This window comes from Sapajus apella, unplaced genomic scaffold, assembly GCF_009761245.1.
Source record: "Sapajus apella isolate SASKATOON/1434 unplaced genomic scaffold, GSC_monkey_1.0 scaffold34, whole genome shotgun sequence".
In the NCBI taxonomy this organism is placed as follows: domain Eukaryota; kingdom Metazoa; phylum Chordata; class Mammalia; order Primates; family Cebidae; genus Sapajus; species Sapajus apella.
Window position 1 is genome coordinate 15,332,406 of NW_022436974.1, and position 16,305 is coordinate 15,348,710.

General features: G+C 35.9%; 1 protein-coding gene across 27 annotated transcripts in view; it reads left to right on the forward strand.

Moving 5' to 3' along the window:
- PICALM (phosphatidylinositol binding clathrin assembly protein) overlaps positions 1-16,305 on the forward strand; it is a 113,031-nt gene that overhangs the window by 27,947 nt on the left and 68,779 nt on the right. For all 27 annotated transcript variants that reach the window (XM_032295865.1, XM_032295874.1, XM_032295862.1 and 24 more), the window contains exon 2: positions 14,683-14,825. In XM_032295865.1, coding sequence (XP_032151756.1) covers positions 14,706-14,825 — 120 coding nt within the window. In that variant the 5' untranslated portion in view covers positions 14,683-14,705. The remainder of the gene's footprint in view (positions 1-14,682; positions 14,826-16,305) is intronic.

The following is a 16,305-nucleotide window of genomic DNA, read 5'->3' on the forward strand; positions in this document are numbered from 1 at the left end:
GTGAGAATTAAACACAACACTGAATTTGTGAGCATGTGTGGAGTTGAGAGTAATTAGAGAAAGTGATAACAAGTCTCACTCAGACCACATGGAAATTGGGGGAGAGTTTGTATGTGTACCTTCATCTTTCCCACTAGTAGAAAGGTTACTGTTTGAAAAATGTAGTTCCAACACAGCCACTAGTTTGTGCTACTTTAGACAAGTATTTAAATCTTTACAATGGAGATAACTATAACAGAGCATTCCTTGCCTTGTCACAAGGCTGTTGTTACAATTGGAAGACTAAGGGTATGAATGAATTTTGTAATCTATAAAGAAATCTTGGCCAGTCACGGTGGCTCATGCCTGTAATCCGAGCACTTTGGGAGGCAGAAGCAGGAGGATCACTTAAGGCCAGGAGTTTGAGACCTACCTGGGCAGCATATTGAGACCTTGTATCTATAGAAATTTAAAAAATTAGCTGAATGTGGTTGCATGCATCTGTAGTCCTAGCTACTTCAGTCTGGGTGACAGAGCAAGACCCTGTCTTTATTTAAAGAGAAAGAAAGGAAGAAATCATATGTGCATTACAACGATTTTGCCACTCTTAAGATTTAGTGCAAGTATCTATGGTAGCACTTCCCAGTTGATGAAGAAATTGGGCATTAGATAATGAAGGTTTTGCAGAAGTAATTGAGTTTGAGGTATTTTCATAATACTGTATGGGAAAGGTGGAAGAGGAATTATCTCCTAAAATTAGGGAAAACATAAATACAAAATGATGGTAATAAAAAAATAAAAGTATTTATAATGGTGTTTTAAAGCTTATATCACCTTACTTAACCACAATGTTGTGAAAATTAAATATTAATCCTATTTTTTAAATGTGGAAATGAAAACTGAGTGACTAATTAAAAATGCCTGAAATCACAGTGAACCATTAATCTCAAATTTGATCCTAGATTTTTCTGCTCATTCTGATATGTTGCTTAGTCCTGTTACAGTGCAGTTGTAGCACGTGGAACTGTATGGGACCATGCATGGAAGCAGGAGAGTCTAGAGCAGAACTTCAGTGATGGTAAATTAAAATCTTCATCATCAGTATTTGAAGCCCACATTGAAAATGAATAGTACCTAGGACAGACTACCAAATAAATGTGAGCCAGAGATTTTTAATAGGGAGAAATTGAATGAAACGTCTTATAGAAAGAGCTAAAAATGGCCGAGCATGGTGGCTCACATCTGTAATCCCAGCACTTTGGGAAGCCAAGGCGGGTGGATCATGAGGTCAGAGTTCAAGACCAGCCTGGCCAACATTGTGAAACCTCATCTTTGCTAAATGTATAAAAATCAGCCCGATGTGGTGGTGCATGCCTGTAATTCCAGCTGCTCAGGAGTCTGAGGCAGGAGAATTACCTGAACCTGGGAGGCAGAGGCTACAGTGAGACGAGATCATGCCACTGCACTCTAGCCTGGGTGACAGAGTGACTCTGTCTCAGGAAAAAAAAAAAAAGCTAATAACAAGACACCTTCCAATCCCAGTCACTCTGGAGGGTATCTAACATAAAAGTGAGAAAAACTAGTTAAATGTTCTCCAGTGTTTGTCAAGTTTAGGAATAGATTAACTTGAAAAGTAGTCATTGGGTAGAAGTCATTGTTTGAAGATCCTTTGCAATCATAGCAAAGAAAAAAAAAAACAAACTGGTGAAAGATTGGTACTATAGAATGATGGGAGAAAGGTGGTTACATTTTTCTTCCTATTTGTCTAGACGACTTAAAAGTTTATATTGCTTTCTCACACAAGCCAAGATAAGGATACATTCTTTAAGAAATTTAGGAGATTCTTCATCTATCCATTCATAGATAGAATGTGGTTTTGAAAACATGGGATATTATCTAAATATAGATCTATATAAAGATATACAGAAGATACTTTATAATTCCTTTTAAGAAAGGCATTTTTTAGGAAATGAAGTTGTCAGACTTTTTAATGCTGAGAAATAGGTGATGTGGGTTAAATGGAGTCTTTTTTTAAAAAAAGTTTTCAAGACAGGGTCTCACTATGTTTCCTGGTCTGGAGTTCAGTGGCTATTCACTGGTGTCATCATTGCATACTACAGCCCAAACTCTTGGGCTGAAGTGATCCTCCTAATTCATCCTCCTACCTTGCTAGGAATCTTATAAGAACAGTTTTATCATCATGAGGTGTGTGAGGATAGATATTTTTTGCCGTGGTGATTATTTCTTCTTGTAGAATAATCCTATTGATTTTTCCTTCTCATAGAAACTTAAGTGCTTCAGATTAAACTTACTAGGAAAAATACTTTGGTTTTATTTTATGATGATTTATTAATGGCTTTATTTTATAGTGATATATTAATAATGTATTAAAATTACCCATATTTTCCACTTACTGAGTATTATTTCAAAATTTAAAGCCATGTAGATAGGTTATTATTTGTTGCTACATCTGCCATTACTGCAGTTGAGTTCCAGCAGTTTGAAAAAGGATTTTTCAGAAATGGCTTTCACTTGTTACTCAGTGACTTACAGCAGCAGTCCCCAACCTTTCTAGCACCAGGGACTGGTTTCATGGAAGACAGTTTTTCCACAGACTGGCAGGAAGGGGGTGTATAGGGGGATGGTTTGGGGATGAAACTGTTCCACCTCATATCATCAGTCATTAGATTCTCATAAAGAGTGTACAACCTAGATTCCTTGCATGTGCAGTTCACAATAGGTTTTGATTTCCTGTGAGAATCTGATGCCCCCATTGATCTGACAGGAGACGGAGCTCAGGCAGTAATGCTTGCTAGCTCACCAGCCAGTGTGGCCCAGATCCTAATAGGTCACAAACCAGGAACCATCCATAGCCTGGGGATCGGGAACCCCTGGCTTACAGGGTCTTTGGATGCTTGCTTGCCATAGGTATGTCACTTACGCAGGTGTAATGAATGGCTGGTGTAATTTTGACTCAAAGTGAACAGATCATTTTAATTGTGAAGTGTGTAAATAAATGAGATTTCCGCTGTCTCTAGTACTATATACATAAAGCCAGAGGCTTTGCAAAATTACCAAGAGAGGATCCTGTTTGATGTGTCTTTGGTTTAGCACGGGTGAAGCAGACATGTGAGATATAGAATGAATGGGAGGCCTTCATGCTTACTATGTGGAAAGTGGTAGTTGATCACGATGGTCAGTTCCACAGGCCTCCAGGCCGTTGGTGACGCACTACCACTGTTGCTTTAATTCTCAAAAGTCATTTCATGCAGAGCTTCTTCCTAGCAACCTCCCCTAAACACATAGCCCCATCCCTTCCAAGAACTAAGAAATTCTTAGCACTTACCACCATCTGACACATATTTATTCATTTGTTTATTGATTACTTTCCTCCCATTAGCATATAAGCTCGATGATAATAGGAATTTTGTCCACTATTGTATATTTCTAACTCCTAAGACATTATTGGCATATTATACTATGCAGTTAATACTAGAATAAATGGGATTTCTGTTTGTTCTTACAGAAGGTTGCAAAGCTTCATGAAGGTGGAATATAAAGATTCTCATTGTTCTAAGTGCTTTGGGAACATGGAACGGAACTTGTGTTTTCTGAGTGAGCGAGACTCTGGCAGAGTCTAACTGCAATCCATTATTCCCTGTGGGTGGGCAGAATTGAAAACTTTTTAAGAGAAGATATGAAAAATCTTCTGGATTCCTATTTAATTTTTAGATATGGGCTTGATTATTAACGAATAACTTTAACCTACCTACAGGGGAGTTTTTTTTCTCTGTTACCCTTAGTTCTGTCTCCTGGATCTTAAGAGTGAAGAAATGGGCCTTGGTTTTGCTTACAAATCCACAAATATTTATGCTGTCCATATGAACACATGTGTAAGGCACTGCGTTGCACATTGTGGAAGATACAAAGAGACAGAGGATTCCTGAGAATTTAACAAAGTTAAGAATGAGTGTTGTTGATTAAAACAAAAATGGGACATTTAGGTTATAATTGAGACTGTGTGCTTGTTTTTTAAATGTGAAATGTTTTTGGACACAGAGGTGAAAAATTCTAATGTCTCTTAACTCCCCAGATCTTAGATTGATTTTTCTGAGAAGAAATTTGTGAATTAATTGCATACAGATTTTCCTTGAGGTTAAGAAATTAGATGAATTTCCCAGGGTGAAAAAGAAGCAGAGATGATTGTTAAAAAATGATCATGGGTAGGGTGGTGAGAAGACAAAGTAGGCAGAGCAGAAGCATGTTTGTGTTTTAAGGAGGCCGAGAAAGAACCAGAATATAGCACTCATAAAAGGAAAATGCAAATATGCTATGAATAGCTGCTACTGGTAGTATATTAATTTCTTAGCTACATGTAAACTTTTATTAGTGTGCTTATAACTAAGGTGATATATAATTTGTCATCGAAACTTGGGTCACTTTTAAGAATGAAAGGATGTGCTATCTGAATGGGACACTGGAACAACAGGTGTGAACCAGGACTGTTCCAGCACAAAACCAGGACTGTTGGTCATTCCTAACTAATGACATACTTTTCTCCCGACTTAGTCCCAATTCCTTTAACCTCTCCAGATAATTTTTTTTTTCTTTATAGTACTCTAATCTGTACTTGCAGAGCTTCTCAATTGTTGGTTTCTTTTTCCCAGTCTGGTTGGAATTAAAGGAGAATTTTTCTGCCCCCACCCTGGACCATTTGGGTTCACAGCATTGGTGGAGGTAAGTAGTACTCCTGATGTATTGTTAGTTGACTTTTATTTTGCTTAGGAAATGAGGTTTTTGTATATTTCTGATCCAATACTAGATGGCTTTTTTAAGAGTCCTGATTATATTTAACTGGACTGTAATAAACTATTAGTAAGTTCTAAGCATGTAATACAAAAAGGTGTTTGTAATTTTGGCATTTGCTCTTAAATTACTTGATACTTAATATGTTTTCTTTCCTATAGGCGGGGTTGTCATGATGAAACTTAAGATCTTCAAAGAGGAGAACGTAATTTATACCACGGATATGTTATTTTTTCATGTTGAAGCATTGTAATACTTTGGTTTTCTTATTAAGTTTAAATAAAATTTTTAATTCTTATATTAAGTGATGAGTTTTTATTCCATTCAATAACTTTATTTTTCATTTCTGATAAAAATTGACATAGAAGTAATAAATCTTTGAGGTGGTACTTTAACCGAAATATGATTTTCTTCATCCCTTACAATAATCATTATTTGGAATCTGGATGGGCCTAAGGTGTCTAGGTTTGAAAAATCACCACTTTAGAATACTAGAATGCAATCCTAAACGATCTCAGATTTAAGGATGCGGTTTACAGATGAGCCTGAATGCATGTGTGTTCTTGTCCTATTGGTCCTCTGTAAGTCTGCCATCTAGTGGTAGGAATGCAGAGTTTACCAGAATGCCAAGGAAAAGCCCTAGGTTTACTTTTCTTATATTAAGAAGTCTTACGTAGTAATTTAAAACATTTTGATAATCAGAGGAGGGGGGAGGAACAACTCACTTGAAAATACAAGTCAGTGGCAGTGAAGTCTGAGAGTATTCCAAGAGTTCATGTTTTTCTGTAGAGCATTTTCATGACTTACACTTTCCACTTTTGTTCTAAGAGTTTTTCTATTTATGACATTAGTGGGTAAAGAGACAAATAATAAATAATTTTAAAAGACAGTAGATTGGAGTGATTTGAAAAATATGTTTTGAGTGTTGATAAAAATTTTAGGATAATTAACATAATGAGTCCATTTAAAACAATAAAGTTTGTACTTTTAAAATTAAAGTTTGGACAGTTCAGTAAATTTGGCTTTGGTTCAGGCTAAGTTTCAGACATATATTAATATATAATATCTTAGGGGTTTACTTTTTGTGTACCCAGCTCTATATGAATTCTTTCTTCTCTACATATTCCCTTTTCAGTCCCTCCTCTTTCCTCTGCCACAGATAAAAAGGATGTCAGTCCTTTCTCTGCTAGAAAAATGTCTTTTTAAAAATATCTTCTATGTTCTGTTCTTGAAGTAGAGGCTTTTTATTGAGGCAGTTCATAATATCACTATTGGCAGGAGGAATATGGGGTGGTATAAACTTGAAAAAGCAATTATGCTACTCCCTAGATTGCTAATGTATTTTTTTTTTTCCAAACTGTCGCTGCACTAAAGCTTAGATTAATAGGATATTGTTGCTTTCTACAGGTGTCTTCTAAGTTACATTTCGTTTATTAATATTAATTTAATACGCATTTAAGATGTATCCTGCTAGGTGTTGGGAATATGAGAATGAAGAAGACATGATACTACCTTTAGTGAGCTCTCTCATGGGAGACACTGATATATGAGCTAGTAATCGTAATGAAGTGTGAAAGGTGCTGTAACTGATATGATGAGTTAAGAGAGTATGAAATTGAAACCAGGGAAAATTTGCTTTCCCCTCCAAAATATCACTAGATCTTTTTGCTATCTCTGAATCCTATACATATAGATTACAACCACTACAATGTATTGTGAGGCTGTATCTTTACCTCCAAAGACCTCAGTTTAGTAGGGGAGCAATTTTGCATCTTTTCAGCTTTGTGTATCTCAGTATTTGGCATCAGTAGGTAAATCAGTCAGTTGTTGATTTGAATTGCATTCAGGTCTTTCCAGCAAAAGGGATAGCTCTGAAAGTGTGTGGCTCCAACCTCTGTCTCACTTTAAGCATTTTGGAATATATATACACGCAAACATATATACACATGTACTGTATATACCTGAATGTAAGGTAACCCCAAATATAAAGCAAGCCCACATTTTCCCAATGAGACAGCCCCTCAAGTTTTATTTATTTTACCTTTGTAAATGTATAAATATTAGGGATATAGATGAAGCAGTCAACCTTATAATATTGAAACCCAGTAGTTAGAATACATATGAACGTTTATAAAAAGTAATCTGGCTGAGTGCAGTGGTTTATGCCTGTGGTAATCCCAGCACTTTGGCAGGCTGGGACAGGAGGATCCTTTGAGCCCAGGAATTTGAGAGTAGCCTGGGCAACAAAGGGAGACCTTGTTTTTATAAAAATAAATACATAAATAAATTTTTAATTATTGGAAAAGGAATCTATGATTTTAATATAGTGGTTTCTTTTCCCCACTCATACATACCTTATCACATAACATTTGACTCATTTTACATTCATGTATATCTTGTGTATTTTGTGTTTTTTTGGTCATACGGAGTCCCTTTTTAAAGTTCTGTAACATCTTTTGTGTAAGGTTTTTTAAATTTAAATTTAATTTAATTTAGACATTGTTTTACAGGCTGTCACCATGCCTTCTTGTACACTAAGACAGTTTGTTTCATTCCTCACATATTTCTGATCTCTGCAACATAACTTTATTTTGTTGCTTTGTAAAGTGTTCTGAAGATACCCAACACAGTTATGCAATTATGTGATATGTATATTTCCAGGAATACTTACATCTATGTTAAATTTTTTATTTCTTCATAAGCACCTGAAACTAGCATTGATGGAGGTCTTTTCAGGTTATCTTCTTCAGAAAGAACTTCATTAAAATAAACGGATCAGATAATGAGATAGTTTGTGAAGATTTATAGGAGTTTTTCTGTTGAATAGTTTTTAGGGAGGGAAAGCGCTTTCATTTTACGTGGCAATTTTACAAATGGTAGAATTATTTTTACATTTCTGGTCGGGGGAGGGTTGCCTTTTTTTTAAGACACAGGGTTTCAGTGTGTTGCCCAGGCTGGAGTGCAGTGGCTGTTCACAGGCATGATTATAGCACATTACATCTTTGAACTCCTGGGCTCAAGCGATCCTCCTGTCAGCCTTCCAAGTAGCTGGGACTACAAGTGCATGTCACCATGTCCCACTCTATCTTTATATTTTATAATTTTTACGTGTGTGAATCTTAGTCCGTTCATGTTGCTAAGAACACAGTGGCGGAAATAGCATATCTAGTTGTGCCAATGAACTCCTTTTTTCCTACAGCTGCAGCTTTTTACTTTTTCTTTTTTTTTTTTTGAGATGGACTCTCTCTCACTCTGTTACCTAGACTGGAGTGCAGTGGGGTGATCTTGGCTCACCACAACCTCTCCCTCCCACGTTCAGATGATTGTCCTGCGTCAGCCTCCCAAGTAGTTGGGATTACAGACGTGTGTCACCAACCAGCTAATTTTTGTATTTTTCGTAGGGATGGGGTTTCGCCTTGTTGGCCAGACTGGTCTCAAACTCCTTACCTTAAGTGATCTGCCTTCCTCAGCCGCCAGTGTACTGGGTTACAAGCGTGAGCCACTGTACCTGGCCTTTTTTTTTTTTTTTTTTTAAAGAGTTAGGACTTTGAAACTTTGAGCGTGGGGTCTAGAGATTCCTTAAGGCTCATCTGCCATTGAACTGGTATTCAAAATATTGACCTGCTTCTGGCATAGTGGCTGCCAGATTCTCACATTGCCATGCAACTCTTATTCTTTTTTAAAAAATGTTTTTGTGATGAAGTCTCACTCTGTCACCCAGGCTGGATTGCTATGGCTATGGCAATCTCAGCTCCCTTTAACCTCCACCTCCCAGGTTCAAGCAATTGTCCTGCCTCAGCCTCCCAAGTAGCTGGGGTTATAAAACATGTGCCACCACACCTGGCTAATTTTTGTATTTTTAGTAGAGACAGAGCTTCACCATATTGGTCAGGCTGGTCTCCAATTCCTGACCTCCACTGATCTACCCTCCTCAACCTTCCAAAGTGTTGGGATTACAGGCGTGAGACTCCATGCCTGGCCTAGCAACTCTTATTCTTACCACCTCTTCCTCACATCCTTGAGGAAATAAAGAATGTGTCGTGGCTCTCCTTACTGCTGTTGATTATGATAATGTTCAAAAGGGTGTGGGATAAATTACAATACAGAATTGCTGTGTGCTATGGTATATTGAGAGATACTGAGATTAGTTTATGGGAGTAACAGTGTTATAGTTCGTTTATAAATTCTTTTTTACTAACTGTTCATATAGGACTTAGTTGCTGAGTCATTTTGGAAGTGTTTGATTCTTTATGCATCACCCTACATTTGGGCAAATACAGTATATATAAGAAAATATTACACATATACACCTTTTTTTTTTAAGGCAGGATCTTGCCCTTTTGCCCAGGTTGGAGTGCAATGGCATAATCACAGTTCACTGTAACCTTAAACTCCTGGGCTCAAGCTGTCCTCCTGCCTCAGCTTCCACTACAAGCGCTAATTTAAAAAATTTTGGCCAGGCGCAGTGGCTCATGCCTGTAATTGCAGCACTTTGGGAGGCTGAGGTGGGCAGATCATGAGGTCAAGAGATCGATACCATCCTGGCCAGCATGGTGAAACCCCACCTCTACTAAAAATACAAAAATTAGCTGGATGTGGTGGTGTGCACCTGTTGTGCCAGCTACTTGGGAGGCTGAGGCAGGATAATTGCTTGAACCCGGGAGGCGGAGGTTGCAATGAGCTAAAATTGTGCCACTGTACTCCAGCCTGGTGACAGAGCAAGACTCCGTGTCAAAAAAAATAAATAAAATTAAAAAATTTAGGAGATCCTATCTCAACAAAAAAATTTACAAAATTTAGGAGATCCTGTCTCAACAAAAAATTATTATTTTTGGTGTTGTTGTGACAGAATCTCCTTATCTTGCTTAGGGTGGTCTCAAACTCTTGGCCTCAAGCAGTCATCTTACCTCAGCCTCCCAGAGCACTGGGATTACCGGCATGAGCCACAATGCTCATCCCCTCACATACAGTTTTAAAAAATGGAGTCATACTTTGTATTTTTCTTTACTATGGTTTTTGACTTAATATATGGTGAACATTTTCCCGTGATAGCTTTTAAGTTTTGTACCCTTCATTTGTTGACCTCATAGTATTTCATGGTCAGACTGTAGTGTCATTTGATTAACTCTTTATTCTGGGACATGTCCACGTAGATTATGAATTAGGTTCCTTAGCTTCATTAGTATTGTTACAAAAGCATCTGATTATCTTGTCAATCTCTGTCATTATACTAGCATTCCATATTTTGTCTTTAAGAGTATTTCCCCAGTTACTAAAGTCCAATTAATATGTTGGTTAGATTTATTAAGGTATAAGTCAGTCTGAAGAGCATGGTTTTGAGTTAATTCTACTGGAAGTTATATAAAAATACAACATTGTATTTCTCACAGAAGACCCCATAAACTTTACAGATAAAATCTTAATTTGGACCATATTTTATGATCCCTTTCACATAATTGGATTAAGAAGTAAGACTATTCATTGTGTTTCCTAGACACTTGACACTTAGGACTAGGGCAGTTGTGCCTGTGTGTAACTTCAGTTAGCTTATGTCTAATTTCAACTTGCATACTTTTGAAATACTTAAAACAATTTTGCTACATGAAAAAAATTTTTGCTGATACTTCATATAAAGGCTTCTTATCCTCTAGTATTTCTTGGCAAATATTCTTTTTGTTTCTACTCCCATCGAGGAAAAATTACGAAGATTGGATCAGTGAATCAAAATTTGATTAACCAGTTAATTTGCCTTTGAAACTAAGTGTATCTACAATTTTCTAGATGACTGAAGAAATCAATCTTAGGCTGTAAAATTGTGAGGGCAGTTGTAAAAAAAAAAAATGATGTCTTTCAAAATGGCCCTTTTGAAAGGGATTACTAAATTTTATATGTATTACTGTATTTGGCTAAATGATTGGGATGTGTTGATTAACAAAACAAAAAACAAAAAAACTATTATTGGTTTAAGCCAGACTTCTTTTTTAGAAAATCGTACTTGGATATCAGTGTGGTTTTGATGTAGCCTAGTGAGTTCCTCTTTAGATGGGAACTTGAGACCTCTGCTTTTTAATGTTGCATGCCACTGGCTGGGTTGCCTGACTTGCTGTAGAAATGAACCCTGAGTATCCTAATTTAAGTGTCTGAAGTTGATGAAGTCTGCCTGGGGAAATCTGTATAGGCCGAAGTTGATGAACTCTGCTTGGTGCGAAGACTTTGTAAAGGCTTACACTAGGAATATGACTGTAACATTAATGAAACCATTTGGTAACTGGTTGCTTCTAAATTTTTTGTACTTTGTTAACGAGAAAAAAAAAAAGACTTACCCAGAATATAAAAATAGTATTTTGTATTTGTATTTTTCTATTGTTTTTGTTTTTAATTGGTTTTTGATTTAGAACATGTATTAAATTGGCTGGTTGAGCATTCACTTGCTGTATGTTTTAATGGATCCTTATCCTTTGCAAAAATTTAATTCTAGTGATTAATCTGTCTCTTATCTCCTGTGACCTTGCCTATATAAATACAATTAACATCAGCTTTATCTATGTAAGTAGTTGTTTGTTGAAGGACATATGAAATAATAAAAGTGAGAGCATTTATGTTTATATGGTGGATATTGGTTCATTCTGCTTTCTCTACATGGAAAAGTGATTTTCATTTCCATGGTAGGCCTATTTTTAGGCCTGTTATCTTCATCTCCTTAAATTTTAGAAGTCTTCATAAATTTTCACTCATACCTCAAGCAAATACCCTACCTGCCATATGGTAATTATGGTTTTTTGTATGTGTGTGTATGGAATTCAGAAATTGTTAATGAATATTTAGGAAGGTACTTCAGTTTTTATATTCTTGAGATAAAATAATGAAAAGAAAATGTAAGATCTGTCCTCATTTTGGTAACTTTTTGGTTGGCAAGGGAAATTGTTACAGTTTTTGCTTTTTAAGTAATAGTATCTTCTGAATGGAGAGTAGGAAAAGCAGTAACTTTTTAGAGTCCCAGGATAAGTGTCACTTTTTGTTCGGGACAATTTACTTTTGGTTGGTCAGGTGGGAAGAATATTTTTCTTCCTGATTTGGAGCACAAATTTGGAAGCATTTTCAGGGTACTATTATGTTAGAAGCATTGTACAGGTGAAAAATTACTGCGTGGACAAAGTGACTGGCTGAGTTAAATACTATGGGAAAGTATATACTGCTAGTTTTATTCAATATCCTCCGCGCCCCACTGGTAATACTTGTATAACTTTGGTTTTACATTTGGTCTATTCTAAATTCATAATCTCAATGTGAATTCTTCATTTTTCCTGTTTTATTATGTGTGAAGTATTTTTTTCTTTTTTTAGCTTCTGTAGTTATCCTTCAGAATAACTCCAGTTTTTCTGTGATCAATACTAAAGCATACTATAGTTTTTAGTAAGTATTATAGTAAAAGCCTTGATTTGTTAGATCCTCTTTTAATTTGAAATTTGAAACTTTGCACATGTATTGGGCTCAGCTTTGGTTGTCAACCTTTTGGGAATAGCAGGTTGTATAGAGAGTTGTAAAATGTTGATTTAGCTTATGTAAGGATACAATTTTGGATGCTTTAAAAAAAAAATGTCCTGTTAAGAGTGCCCATATGCATACCAAAATGAATATATTAAAAAATGTGACTGATCATTATATTTGAGGCACTATTCTGGGTTTTTGAGGATAGAGCTGAGAACAAAAAAGTCCTGCCCACGTGGAACTTAAAAACATTTTAAGAGAGAAAGACATTAAACAAATTATGATAAGTTCGATGGTAATAAATGCTTTGGAGATAAATTAGCAGAGTAAGGGGGATAATGAGGGTTTAGAGATAGAGGAATGCCCAAGGCTTTGTTATTTTGCATAAATATTGAGGGAAGTTTGTCTAATATGGTGACACTTGAGCAAATATCTATAGGAAGGAAGTGAAGGGAGCTTGTAGCATAGGTATCTAGGAGAAGAGAATTCTGGGCAGAAGCAACAGCAATACCAAACACCTGAGATAAGAGTACTTGGCATATGGGAGGCATTGCAAAGAAGATGACAGTGATGCAGTGGAGAGAAGAAAGATCACAATGGGAATATAATATAGATAAATGTGTGTATACATACACATATGTTTTATACCATATGTAGTACAGTGTGTGTGTGTGTATACACACACTGTGTATATATATACACACACACACTGTATATATATACACACACACACACACACACACACACCATGCACTACGTAATATTAAATTGTGTGTGTGTATGTTTGTTTAAAATACTGTTGCTGAAACTGAAATCTAGTATAATATGTTCAGTGCCATAGGCCAATTATAAAGTTCTGTGAAGATCTAGAGAAAGCAGATTAAATTCTGTTTTTTACTCTCAGAAACTGAAGCATGCATATCCAAGTTGGATTAACTGTTTGATTTTTGTTACAAATAGTCTGAATTGTGAAAGCTTTGTGTCATTCTGCCGTTCCATGGGTACTCTGACTGTTTTGTTCTTTGTTCTTTAAGCAGTATTGGCCAGGGTAGCTGCTTATCTAAAAACCATGTGTTTATCAGATGTTAACTTGTGTAATAATTGGACCTACTAAAGGAAACATTTTAAGTAAATGAATGTTTGTAGTTACGTTGCCATTTCTTGCTCGCAATCAAGGCCAAGTTAGATCATTTGAATTCATATTTAATCATTATATGCTGAAGATTAAAAGTGAACAAATTACTAATGAATTATGAATAACTTTTTCCCCTTTTTTGAAGTTATAGCTGAGACATTTGTATGTTACATTTTATATGTTTTTTAAAAGTAAAACAACTCATTTATTGATTTTCTCCATTATGTCTCTAAATTGGACTATAATATATTGTATTATATTTATTATATTTTTTTATTGAGGCAGAGTCTCACTCTGTCGCCCAGGCTGAAGCGCAGTGGCATGATGTCAGCTCACTACAACCTCTGCCTCCTGGGTTCAAGCAATTCTCTTGCCTCAGCCTCCTGAGTAGCTGAGATTACTGGTGCTCACCACCATGTCTAGCTAACCTTTTTGGTATTAGTAGAGATGGGATTTCACCATGTTGGCCAGGCTGGTCTCGAACTCCTGACTTCAGGTGATCTGCCCTCCTCGGCCTCCCAAAGTGGTGGGATTACAGGCAGGAGCCACTGCGCCTGGGCTATTTTATATTTTCTTCATCGAGTTTGCCAATAATACCTCATAAACAGATTGTAGGTGAAATTGAGTTTTATTAAGAATCTTTTTTTCAGTTTTGTTTTCAATATTAGCTAGTTATCAACTGATCTGAGCAAATTAAGTAGAACTAAAGGGAGAAAAGTAAGACAAATATTTTATATGAACAGACTGAGATCCAGCTCAATTACAGACCAAATCTCTGCCCTGTTACCTTCCTGTTGCAAAGAGCATTCTAGGGTGGATGTTCATAAAGGTAGTCTGCATGTTGTTCACTCTTCTATATGGATGATTTCTTTAAGCTTTATTTAAAGAAAAATGTTAAATTTAATTTTAAAGGGATGAATAATACCAGTATTATAATGGAAGGTTTTTAAGTAGTAAGGAAACTGAAAGTTCCTTAAAACCTTGAAGCAGTTTATTTTGAGATGACTAAAGGACTTGAGAGTGAATTATACCCTGAGGGATTTGATTTATTTTCTGGTATTGTTGATCATTTATATGGTTCTGATTAGTACCCTGCTTCTTAGGTAGATTATGGTAGTCTCAATTGCTCTTGAGAGATTTTTAACAACATCTCCAAACTATCTATTACTATTCCATTTTGTGTTAAATCTTTTGCCGGTTTATATACAAATCTGGTATTAACAATAAATTAAAACCACAGAGGAAATTAATTATTTAAAATTTTTTTATTGCAGACTTAATTCAGTGCACAAATGAGATGAATGTGAACATCCCACAGTTGGCAGACAGTTTATTTGAAAGAACTACTAACAGTAGTTGGGTGGTGGTCTTCAAATCTCTCATTACAACGCATCATTTGATGGTGTATGGAAATGAGGTAAGCAGAATGTTTGATGAACAAGCAGACTGATGTGATGACTTATTATTTGCTAGCTTCTCTTACTGAAACTTCAGAAATAGCTTCCAGGTACAAAGGGCAAGGTGCCTAGCCAGAAATATAATTATAGACCCTGCAATTTGATGTATAGAAAGCTAAAAGTTGGTCAGAGCACAGAGGACATCAATAATGGATTAAGAAGCAAAGATTAATTGCTAGAAATGGGTCCGTAAGCAACCCTGGTTTTTGCTGGTCTTGTTTATAGACTATATATTTGTCTATATCCGTTTGTTCTTTTATTATAGCCCAGTTAGATTCTTTCTTTTTTTTTTTTTTGAGTCAGAGTCTTGCTTTGTTGCCCAGGCTACCTTAAATTCCTGGTCTCAAGGGCCCTTCCCACCTCTGCCTCCCGTGTAGCTGGGGATTACAGGTGTATGCCACCATGCCTGGCTTACTTTTAAATTTTTTTGTCGAGATGGTGTCTTTCCGTCTTTGCTTAGGCTGGTCTTGAACTTTTGGGCTCAATTGATACTTGCTCCTTAGCCTCCCAAAGTGCTGGGATTACAGGTGTAAGCCATTGCATCCAGCGTCCAGTTCTTTTATGATCTCATATAGTTGTAATTGGAAGCACTTTGCCTGCTTCAAAGCTGTGATATTTAGGACTAAGATGGCATTTGATGAGAGGGACTGACTGAAGAGTGGCTTCTTCAGCAGAGAGGTGTGTCTGAAGCCTTTGTTGCCTAAAAGGATAATAAATAAGATACATAAGCTTTTGCAGTTTTCTGTTTTGAGACAATCATCTTGTTTTCTATGATAGCCTAAGAGCTAATTTTTTGGTTCTTAACCTTGTGGTTTTCTCAGCTCAATAAACTTATTTGTAAAATTGTATTAACAGGAGCTTTTCAAGAACATTTGAGTGGAAGTAGATAAATCTTCATTGTTATGTGCCTTAGAAAAATGTAGCCCAGGAAAACAGCCCTCTTAGAGATGAGAAAGGACTTTGGTTCTTGATATTAGTTTTCTGAACATAGTGACTTTCTGACATCCATGACGTCACATGTTATTTTAGGTTTTTCAGTTACAAAACTATTTTTTGACAGCTACCGGTACAGCATTATTAAAGTTCAAAATTAAAGCAGGAATTTACCCACAACTTTATTACTCCAACACATCTTACTATTTGCACATTTTAGTCTTCCCTCTGGTTCTTATCCAAAATTATTTGTATTTTTAAAATGGCTATAATCATACTTTAGATAAAATATTATTTTTAGCTTTTTCTATAATACACTATCAACATCACCATGTTGTATATTTTTTATATGTACCTTTAGTAACTATGTGATTGATTATATAGTTCACAATTTTTAAACTATTTTTCTTGCTGGAAATTTAGTTTTCTGATTCATTGTTATACCACCACATTGAGTGATTTTATTTGTAGTTTTTAATTTTTAAAAATGGTTTCCCCCAAGTGTTA